At 33.8% G+C, this 11,558-nt stretch overlaps 1 protein-coding gene across 1 annotated transcript; it reads left to right on the plus strand.

Annotated features, from left to right (window-relative positions):
• Positions 1–6,361: 6,361 nt before the first annotated feature.
• On the plus strand, positions 6,362–6,922 carry LOC110868504. The gene is made up of 2 exons (XM_022117674.2): positions 6,362–6,708; positions 6,790–6,922. Exons 1-2 carry the CDS (start codon positions 6,402–6,404, stop codon positions 6,816–6,818), a joined length of 336 nt encoding a protein of 111 aa, XP_021973366.2. The 5' UTR covers positions 6,362–6,401; the 3' UTR covers positions 6,819–6,922.
• The last annotated feature ends 4,636 nt before the right edge of the window (positions 6,923–11,558 follow it).

Consider the following 11,558-nt stretch of genomic DNA (forward strand, 5'->3'; position numbering starts at 1 on the left):
TCTTTTTACTATTTTATGAGTTAACTAGTTCCTTTATTTATGTGTAATGTGTTACATGACAGAGAAAAACATAATATTTATTATGGGTTTGAAAACTGTTTATTCTAGCTAATAAGCATTTAATTCATAAATAAACAGTTTAGATTTATATAGGTAAAAAATATATACGCCGATAAGCTTAGGAAGTAGCAAATTATTATAAGTTTATAACAAAGATAGATTTGACATTTTAGGGTGGTGTTCGTGGTTTGTACCACGTAGTGCCAGAGAGAGATAGAGAGGTTGATTGGTTGATGATTGGCTTGATCAATCCACTTTTTTTGTTTTTTATTTTATAATTCCAAACTCACTGATGACGTAGGAATGACTTCTCACTTGTAAGTTGGACTCATAAGTTTGGACTTGTAAGTTGTCACTGAATTTAAAAGTGTGTAGTTGGTTAGCTTTGATGATATATATGATTTCAAAAAATCATAGACTTCAATCTCTTCGATAGTTGATGGAATAAAGCCATAAAGGTGATGGATTCGCCATAGAACTAATCACAAGAACATTTATTGGAAAACATGATGCACGGCCCCTCATTTATGTTTTTCTTAAGTTCTTGGTTTATGCTCTAAGGTAGTATCGGTTTGTATGTGTTATTATTTGCCCAACAACCTGTAGAGATGCTTTGTTAATCTATATCTATACTATATAATAAAAGAAACCACTTTTGGGACACTTGTCATCATATTAGGGCACCTCTTATAGATAATTATTATTTTAATTTAATCTTTTCTAATTAATTATAGATAACCCTCATATTAAATATTATTTAGTTTTATATCTTATGGATAATTATTATTTAGTTTAATCTTCTTCTCATTTATAATATTATTTAGAGAAAATTATGATTTTGGCCTCTATAGTTATATCACTTTTACCCTTTTAGCCCAAAAAAGAATTTTTTAACATCTGAGCCCCTAACGTCTTCTTTTCTAACCCTTTTGGCCCCTAACACTAACCCCATCCATTAAATGTTAGGGGCTAAAAGGGTGAAAAAAAGACGTTAGGGACCAAAAAGGTTAGAAAAAAAGACGTTGGGGGCTTAAATGTTCAAAAATTCTTAAGAGAAAATTACAATTTTGGCCCCTGGAGTTTATATCACTTACCCTTTTAGCCCAAAAAAGAATTTTTTAACATCTGAGCCCCCAACGTCTTCTCTTATAACCCTTTTGGCCCCTAACACTAACCTCATCCATTAAATGTTAGGGGCCAAAAGGGTTAAAAAAAGACATTAGGGGCAAAAAAAGGTTAGAAAAAAAGACGTTAGGGGCTTAGATGTTAAAAAAAAAAATTTGGGCTAAAAGGGTAAAAGTGATATAACAAGGGGCCAAAATTGTAATTTTTTTATTTGATGTATAAAATTAGATTTATTCAATTCGTACAATACATGATGTTTTTTAAGGATACATATTTTTTATTATTTAGTACAGAAAATTAGATTTATTCAAACCGTGTAATACGCATATTTTTAAAGATGTAATTTTTTATTATTTGGTATATAAAATTACATTTATTCAAATCGTGTAATAAATGGGGTTTTTTAAAGATGTATTATTTTATTATTTGGTATACAATATTACATTTACACAATTCGTGTAATACACGTGGTTTTAAAGATATAATTTTTTTATTTTGTATATAAAATTACATTTATTCAACCTGTACAATATTGTTCTTATATATATAACTTTTTATTAGTTAACATATAAAATTATATTTATTCAACTTGTGCAATAAAGAAGGTTTTTAAAGATATATTATTTTATTATTTAGTATATAACATTATTTATTCAACCCGTGTAATACACGGGGTTATAACCTAGTGAACTTGTTAAAAAAAAAACTAAGTTAGGTTGTTTTTTAATTTATTTACATGAATATAACTTGTTTAGTTATTCTGTTCATGCATGAAAAAGATGTCTGTCTGTAACCACCTTTCGATGAGAGAATAAGTATTTAATCATAGTAGAATACATACATAAAAGTATACGTAAAGTGAGTTCATATGAGTTAGAGAGTGTATGAATGTGTATTACGTTGAATCTGACTATTTATATGAGAGAATAGAGATTGATGTCATTATGATATGTGTGATCCATGGTTGTGAGTATAACCGCTTTAATAGACAATAGTAATATCTAAGTTTTATTAGTGAGGAATTAAGATTCCTTTTGTCATGGTCAGCTCGGATCAGCCCAGGTCATTTGGATGAAGTGGATGCTCCCGAATTTTATGGGTTGGATTCAGATCATACCTCTTCAAGTATATATTGATTATTTTTTTATTTTTATTGTTCTAATAAATCTAAGGGAAACACAAGTAGCAAATATGATGAAAAATGAAAACTTTATGGACCAAATCGTAAAGTTTTGAGTTTGGCACAAATTGGTCCCACGCAGAAAAGTAATGACTAATAATTGGGGCCGGATCTTGGTTAGTATCCTTTCTCCCCCACCTTGCGGGCCCATCATCAATCCAATAAAAAAAATAAGTGGCTTGGCTCTTACAAAATCCCATAGGTAACGCAAGTGTATATATAATATTATTTATATTTTATCATTTTTTAAGTTAATAGTTTATTTGTTTTATTTGTACAAACAAGTTGGTCTAGTGGTTACTTACTTAATTTTTCTACTTGAGGTCCCAAATTCAACCCCCACTAGTATAGTTTTGAAAGACATTGGTGGTGATAATGAAGTTTAGAACTATGTCTCTCTAGAGGTTGCCATTTTGAAACCGAGCCGAACTGGGTTTTACGGCAGTGGGCCTTTGGGCGGGCGGGTTTTCTCCGAAACTGGTGGCTTGGTGGCTCGGGTATGCATCCAATCTGACCTTTATAGAGGAAGAGATGCATTTGCTCGATTTAGGGCATCCCAGGATGCTTATCCGGTGATTTAGTTTTTTTTTTTTTTTTTTTTTTGAACGACAAATTTGGATCACTAATGGACCACTAGAGTATCATCGTGTAATTGACCGCTCAAAAAATAGTTTTATTTAAGTTTATAGATTTAGTATATTTTCATTTTTCTATTAAATGCTTAACTATGAAGGTATAAATAAATTTAATCAAAATATCAAATCACACAATGGGTTTTATTTTTATTTACTACAGAGATTAAGAATTTAAAACAAGTTTTTTAAGTTGGTTTTAATTAATAAATAGCTTTTTTAGATTCTTGAAAAAAAAAGTTAAGTGAGAGACCCAATACTAGAATTAAATTAATAATTATTTAATGAATTGTATTATCCAATGAGTTTAGAAGTGAGAAACAAATAAATACTTAAAAACACAATTTTGGTAAATATTTTTCTAGCAACACTATTTTAATAAATATTTTTTTCACCAACAATGATATGAGAAAAAAACTCCTAGTTTAAGCTTACAATTTATTTATTTTAATAAAGAAGCGTTACTGTATTGCTTGTGACATAGTAATAATTAAAAAGTTACTGTCAAACCAATGGTCACCACTTCAATAATCTACTTAATATCAGAAATTGATAGAACAAGAAATAAAAATCATATACCATTAACATAAAAAAAAACTTATTAATTAAGTATCATCTTCAAATTTCGTATCCTTTACAGAATGAAATTAATATGATTTGAATTTTGAGGTTACTTGTAACATCTTGCAAGATGTTGCGATTGCATACATTTGTAAGTTGTACTTTAACAAGTAACTACTAAAATATTATGTACATTTATTATACCATACCAAACCTAACTTCTTATATAATAATTGCATCATATATAAGGAATGTTAGAGCGAGACAAAAGCATATGGTAAAAAATTGTCTATTCACCAATGGTGTGATGGTTCATTGGTAAAGACAAAATCTTTAAACACTTGAGTTTGAAAGAAAAATGTCTTGAATTCAAGGTCTACAAATGATAGAAATTAAAAGAATAAAGATTAGAAGAAACTAGTCATTTAAAAAAAAAAAAAAAAAAAAAACAATTGTCCATTGAATCATTCTTACATTGCTAATATATTCATAAAAGATAAATTTTATTTTTTATATCAGAGTAAACTGCCATTTTGGTCCCTGAGGTTTGGTTACTTTTGCCACTTTAGTCCAAAACTCAAACATTTTGCATCTGGGTCCCTGTGGTTTCAATTTTATTGTCATTTTGGTCCAAAAATGAAATCAGGTTATACTTGTCTTATAAAATCCTGCAATTTTGTCATTTTCCTCAGGGACAAATCAGGTCATATTTGTCTTATAAAATATGGTATTTATTTATAAAAAAGAAATGATCATTTTGCCCCTGCGGAAAATGACAAAATAACAAGATTTTATAAGACAAATATGACCTGGTTTCATTTTTGGACCAAAATGGCAATAAAACTGAAACCACAGGGACCCAGATGCAAAAAGTTTGAGTTTTGGACTAAAGTGGCAAAACTGAACAAACCACAGGGACCAAAATGGCAGTTTACTCTTTATATCATGTAATGACTAATGAGTCGTATGGTGTTTAGATTTCCGTATTTTAAGAATTTTATAATAGAAAAATGACTTAATCTTGAATTGATGGTATCGACGAGGGCCCCTAGTTGGGCTTCTTGTCTGGGCTCCCAAAGGGCAATCCGTTAAAAAGACCCATTTGACATTCTTTCAAAAATACCATGCATAACAAAAGAAGCGGGGAGAGGAGAAGAGCAGGGGGCATCATCTCACATCGTCGTCCCTATCATGAGCATTTAATGTCTGCAACAGGAGAGAGAAAGTATCTGTCGGAATAGTACGAGGAAGGTATGAACTTCATTAAATGCAAAGATCATCTCCCGGACGAGAAGGGGACTCGAATCCAACGCTGCCAGAGATCCCTTCTGGCATGCAGAAGACCGTTAGATCTCAGCGGGATTCCCACCATCCGATAAGCTTATCTTTCTATATAAGCAACACAAACTATCGTCAAAGGTAAGCTTCCAAAAACTCCCACCCACCAACTCAAAACAACATTAACTTCGAATATTCTCTGAATCTCATTGAATAATCGTATCTTAGAGTCCACACCATACATTCCGGTGACATCATTGTGCCGGAATATTGGTTCTTCTCCGGCAAGTTTACTTACTTTCACACTGGAGCTTGGTCACAGACTCCTCTTCGGGGTCCCCCGTGGCGAGGCTAACAGTGCTCTCTTTTGCATATCCTCTAGGAGATCTCTTTGGACGCTGGCGAGTCTCTTCAACCGGAATCTTGGGTTAGGGGATTCGACAGATGGGATTGTAATTTTATCGACCTTGTGATTAAGTGTCTCCAAAGTCAAAGCCAACCTTGATCAGCCCTATTCAATTAGGGATGGCAATCGAACCCGGATCCGGTGGGTAAACCCGAAACCCGGCACATTTGGGACGGGTTTGGGGTCGGTTAATTGGGTTTGAGACAGCTTTTTGTATAGTTTTATTTTTACGCGAGTTTGGGACAGTTTGGGATTTGCTGATACACCCGTTTACCCGACTCAATTACCCAATAAAATGTACCCGTTTACCCGATTGTATACCCGATATAATTTCTTTAATATTATTAAATATGTATATATATGATACATCCATTTTTTATACATATAGGTATTTTATTCCGTATATATTGTAGTTATTTAATATATTTTTATAGTGATTACTAAATGTAACCGATTAGTAACGTTACTCGATAGATACCCGATGGGTTTTGGGTCGGGTATACCCAACGGGTAAGCTTTTTAAATTAACGTGTTTACCCGAAACCCACGGGTATACCCAATACCCGATGGGTATTCACCCTTTAAAAACCCGACGAATTTTAAGACGGATTTAGAATAAGATGATCTAACCTGGTTTGAGATTGGAATTACCTAAACCTGTCCCGAACCCACCCTGCCATTAACATCCCTATATCCAATTTTGATAAACTTTGGTACAAGGAACAATACTAAGACCATGCGTAATGGGGCGTTTTTTTTAAAAATTTTTGCCCGAAAACGCCCTATAACGCCCCACCCCCCATTACAGGGGGCGTTATCAGGCGTGATTTTTGAAAAAAAAAAGGCTCCGGCGTTTTAAAAATAACGCTTAAAATTGTGGGGGCCACCATCTTTCGACCGTTGCTTCAAACGGTAACTTTCTTTATTATTTTTTTTTTATTTTAAATAATTCCCACTATATATATTTAACTCACATTCACACCATTTTTTATACAAAACTTCACAAACTCTCCCACTTTCTTCCAACTTTTATAAAAAAAACCCACTTTCTTCTTATTTTTATACAACCATGCATCCTTTCCGCCCTCCTTTTGGTGTCCCCGCTAGACCCGCAAACCCGAACACAACCCAACCGCAAACCCCATTCAACCTTCAAGACATGGACCCTAGCTTTTTAAGTTACGCGGCTTACTTAAGTGGCGCCCCTCCGTTTGTTCCTCCAACTTTCGGCTATGGTCAAGCCGGCGGGTCTCAACCGTCACAACCCGAAGCCGAACCCGATGTGGAAGTCGTACCGGAGACGCAACCCGAACCGGTGCAAGAAACATCGAAACGCGGCAAAAGGTCGCATAAGAAGAAGGATAAGGACGCACCGAGGCGTACAAAAAATATAATCAAATGGACGAAGGAAGAGGAATACGCGTTGACTCGGGCGTATGTCGACATTTCGGAGGACGAAGAGACGGGTAAATATTTTATATAAATATTATTTTACTTACTTTGTTATTTTATTTTTTAACAAACAACTTATTATTTTTTTTTTGTAGCAAACTTTCAAACGGGTCCGGTTTTTTGAGATAGGGTTCGTGCACTCTTCTTTAGCACGTGGGGTCAAGGCGAACATCGGGACAAAGACTCGATTTCTAGCAAATGGACCGACATAAACAACAAGTGTCATGCGTTTCAAGAAATCTTCCAACGTAACTACGATAATCGCCCGAGTGGTGAAGGTGACGTGGGGGTTTTAACGAAGAGTTTGGAGGAGTTCGAGAGGACAAAAGGCCCTTTCACGTACTACAAGTGTTGGGAGCTACTTCGAAAAAGTCCAAAGTGGGCGGTAGTTAACCCAATGACGTCTAGTAGTAGACGTCGGGCTAAAAGGTCAAAAACATCATCCTCCGTTGACCCGTCAACTCCGACATCGGATGTCCGCAATGTTGATTTAAACGAGGCGGTGGACGAGGGCATTCAAGAAGAGTTGGCCCGACCCGCCGGTAGAAGAAAGGGAGCCGGGAAAAAAACGCTCGAGTCGTCTTCCGATCTCGAGTTAAAGGATGATTTCGAGGAGATGAACCGTCGTCTCCAAGACATTCGAGATCTCGGCCACCAACGTTATGAAATTATGAAGGAACGAATGGCCGAAACAAAAAAATTTAACGAGATGCAAGAGGCGAGGCAAATGGAAAAGGACATCGAGTTTTTGTCCAAACCTATCGACCACCTACAAGGCGATGCGTTGATCCTTGCGCAAATGCGTCGCCAAAAAATTAAAGAAAAATATGGACTCTAGATCATATTATTTTTTTTATGTTTTTTTTTTATTTTTTTCAGTTATTTTTCTGTTTTTTTTTTTTATTTTCAGCTTTTTTTTTTTACTTTCGGTTTTTTCTTTAGTTTTTTTTTTTTTCAAGTAATGTAATTTTTTTTAAATTAATGAATGTTATTTTATGTTTTAAATTTAAAAAAAAATAATTGTGAAATGATTGTAAAATGATTGAATGGGGCATTATGGGGCATTATACCACTACATCACTTTTGCTATAATGCCCCCTTGCTGACTAGGACCAGGGGCGGATTCACAATGATATCACGGGGTGCACAGGATACCCCTCAACTTTTTTGGCGAAATGCAATTTTCTTTTTTTATACCCGTTTTATTTATCAGGGATACCCCTAAACAAATATTAGGATACCCCTGAGTTGAGTGTAGATGAAGATGAGATGAAATGAAAATCTTCCGGTTGACGGACACAAAAAATCCCGGTTGCCGGAAAGTTGCAGCAGCAATAATAGAAAAATTGGAGAAGATGAACTTAAATATTAATTAATACATACACATCGGAATCATGAATGAAAAAGTAAATACATATGTCTGCAAAAGTAAAAGTAATATGTAAATAGTCAAACTTTATTTAATATTTAATCATTGATTTTATTTAATTTATTGTAAGCATTTTTAGTTTGTTTTATTCTAATTTTACTTTATTTGTTTATCATTTTATTTAATATCTGATTTAGTTTATTAATAAGTTTTCAATTCACCCATGGCTTTATAGCCTAGTGGTATCTTGGGGTAAGATAAGACTTTGGACCAGTAGGTTCTGGGTTCGATTCTCAAAAGGGGTTTTTCCCATATTTATTGGGTTTCCTCCTGAATTGGTGTATAGGCACTATGCCTAGTGGAGATGGATATGATCGGGTGGTTCCGCTGGTGGCACGATGATACTCCAGTGGTCCGTCAGTGATCCAATTTTGCCGTTCAAAAAAAAATAAAAAAAAATAAGTTTTCAGTTCTTTTTATTTTGTTGAAGATTTTTCCATTATAAACTATATATTTTTATAAAATTTCTAACTAACATTTAAAGTTTTACAGAAAACTATTTGATAACGTTCCCATTCCCATGTGATACACCCGATAATAAAAAAATATTAGTAACATGTACTTTAAAATGTAATAAATAAAATTATATTTGGAACCCTGTAGTTAAATTGTATTCATTCTCTCACTTAATTAGAGAGTGACACTTTATTAAAAGTATGGATCAAGAAATATTGATTAACAATCTTCCTTTCAAGTTCTTATGAGATAATTTTGTGGTAAAGTGGTGTATTCCTAATCAAGTGGTTGTGGGTTCAAATCCTATAAATGGCAGGTGTGATGATTCTAGCCTTTCAAAAAACAAAAAAAGGTTTAACAACACACGCATCTATACAATTGATACGTAATTTCAGTTATATCTTATCTCAAAATATTATATTATAATTTCTAAATCTTATTACTAAATGTTAACTGTTTCTACCAAAGGGCCTTTGGCGCAGTCGTATCAAGGTATTGGATAAAGCTTCGTTTTCCCGTGTGGTGAGGATTCAAATCCCATTGGTTACAAAATTAAGTCGTTCAAAGAAAAAAACTGTCTAATTGTTTAAAAAAATTATTTAACTCGTGTAACACATGTCTGCAACCTAGTAATTATATATATACTAGGTGTACAAGGCCTCTAATGGTTCTCGAATTCTCAGGAATGACCTTAGGTAAAAGAAAAAAATTTAGGCCCCATTTTTACTAGCCGCACATGGCCCCTAAGAGCCCTCGAATTCTTAGTGACGGCCGTAGGTAAAAGAAAATTGGGATACCCCTGAAGTTTTCTTCTAGATCCGCCACTGACTAGGACGCCACATGGCGCAAAACGCCCCATGATGAAGGCATTATAGTGTTATACCACTACGCATGGTCTAATAAAAAAAGTTTAGGTTTTGAGTGTTTGACTTTTCAAATGTCCAATACACATTATTTGAACTTTTTTTCTAACATGTAGTATTGCTTCACTTACACGTAAACCAGTTGAAAAAACCCGCACATATTCCTTGTAGAATATGATTCATTTCCATCTAGATCATATGAGCTGGCTTAGGTAAGAAGTTTGATTCTATCCGACTATTACTATTACAAAATCTTGGATATGTTCTTCTAGATATCACAATGGGTGCTACTTTCTACACCCCCTATTTACTTTTTTCACCCCCCTTCTCTCACATACTTACAGGTGGGGCCTGCGTGGGACCGACAGTTTCCCTCTCACAAGGGGGGGTGTAATCAGGAAGGGTGGGGGGTGCGTATAGAATGAGCCATCACAATTCACATGCCACTAAAAAAGATTGATTGTAATACAGAATTTTGTCATACAAACAAATAAAACCTTATTTATAGCGAGAAATTGAGTTTTGTATTTATAAATTATTTTTTTAAATGTTATTGAGCTGAGTTGCTTTACATTTTTTTTTTAATGCTGGAAAAGGCTTTCAAAAAACAAAAAACTATCAAGGCGCTAGAAATGTAACATACAACTTAGAAATCAAGATCAAAGGTATACCTAGAATTCCAATCTAAAGATGAAGCTTCGCCCTATTTTTTATCGATAAAACGTAGACGTCTTTCTCTCCTCTATAGTTTTCTTCACGTGAAGTTGCTTGTTGTTGAAAGTTCTATCATTTCTGGCTTTCCAAGTGATCCATATCTTGTTCTAGTAACCAACTAGATTCTATGAAGCAACATAACCTATTTATTACTAAGAAAGCAAACGCTATTACATTTAATTTTTTAATGAAAAAGAACCGTACTGCTGACTAAGAAGTTGACTCTATTACCACAGTATGATGTTCAACAAATTGTTTGAAGTTTATAGTATCAGGTTTAGGATAAACAACCGAGTTCTATTATCCCAAATGGTGTCATTTCATATGGCCGATGAAAATTTACAATTACAACATTTGGGATACACATTAGTTAGAAAATGGAATGCTAAAAAGCGACAACCTTTATATTAAGTATACATATTTTAAAACTTAATAGAAGTTGTCAATTTTTTTAAGATTCTATTTACTAAACAATGTGTTTTTAACCCACAAGTAATAAACTAATAATGTGTCTTCAATAAATTCCTTACATTCTTCCTATGAGAATTTCCTCTTGCAGGAATCTTGTGACATGTTTATATATATTGGTCGATGACAATACAACATATCTTCAAGTAAAACATGAATAATATTGTGTAAGAAAAATGAATGTGAGTACTATTTCTAAGCCATCTTATTACGGTTCAAATCAAGTTCGGCCCGGTTTTTTGTCTAGACCTTAACTAGTTTTCTTTTACGAATAACGTAAAGTATTTAAGTAGAACGATTTATGAGTAGACTAGTGAACGTGATCTCTTAGGGGCTGTTTGGTAGCCTCTTAATAACCATTCAGATGCTACCTCTTAATGGTTTAAAACCTCTGAATGAATAAGAGGTAACCTCAAGTCTGAATGGTTAAGAGGTAACCTCTGAATGGTAAATCAACACATGTCACATTTTTCTACCTTCTCATTGGTAAAATTCTTAATGGTTCCATTAAGAGATAGCCTCTTAATGACCATTCAGAGGCTACCAAACAGCCCCTTAGAATTATATTACTATTACTATATATAACATTTCATGTAAAGTCTTATCTATAGTGTCACCAATAATAGTTCAACCAGCCACATTCAAACATATCATGCTTCACATCCCCCAATTAATAAACTTAGGCAATATGATGAGTTAGTGAATCACAAAGTCAAAAATTGTAGGCTTTAATTTCCTTCACATGGAAGTTCCTTTCTTTTCCTGTATTTTTTTTAATGGTGTACGGTTAGGATATCGCTAACCAGATTAGTAGTTAGTATCTTAGTATCACTAAGTTAATATTAAAACCCCCTTGCCTGGACTTGAACCTAGGACCTCCAAGAGAACCAAAACTTATCACCTCCCTCTTAACCACTAGACCAAAAGATCATTG

Source organism: Helianthus annuus, chromosome 7 (genome assembly GCF_002127325.2).
Source record: "Helianthus annuus cultivar XRQ/B chromosome 7, HanXRQr2.0-SUNRISE, whole genome shotgun sequence".
Lineage (NCBI taxonomy): Eukaryota > Viridiplantae > Streptophyta > Magnoliopsida > Asterales > Asteraceae > Helianthus > Helianthus annuus.

What these genes read in the sequence shown, in the direction of transcription:
- LOC110868504 (XM_022117674.2), top strand. Translation starts at nt 6,402, where the DNA reads ATGGACCCTAGCTTTTTAAGTTACGCGGCTTACTTAAGTGGCGCCCCT. An exon ending in TTCGGAGGACGAAGAGACGG is followed by an intron (nt 6,709 to 6,789) that starts GTAAATATTTTA and finishes TTTTTTTTGTAG; the next exon opens with CAAACTTTCAAACGGGTCCG.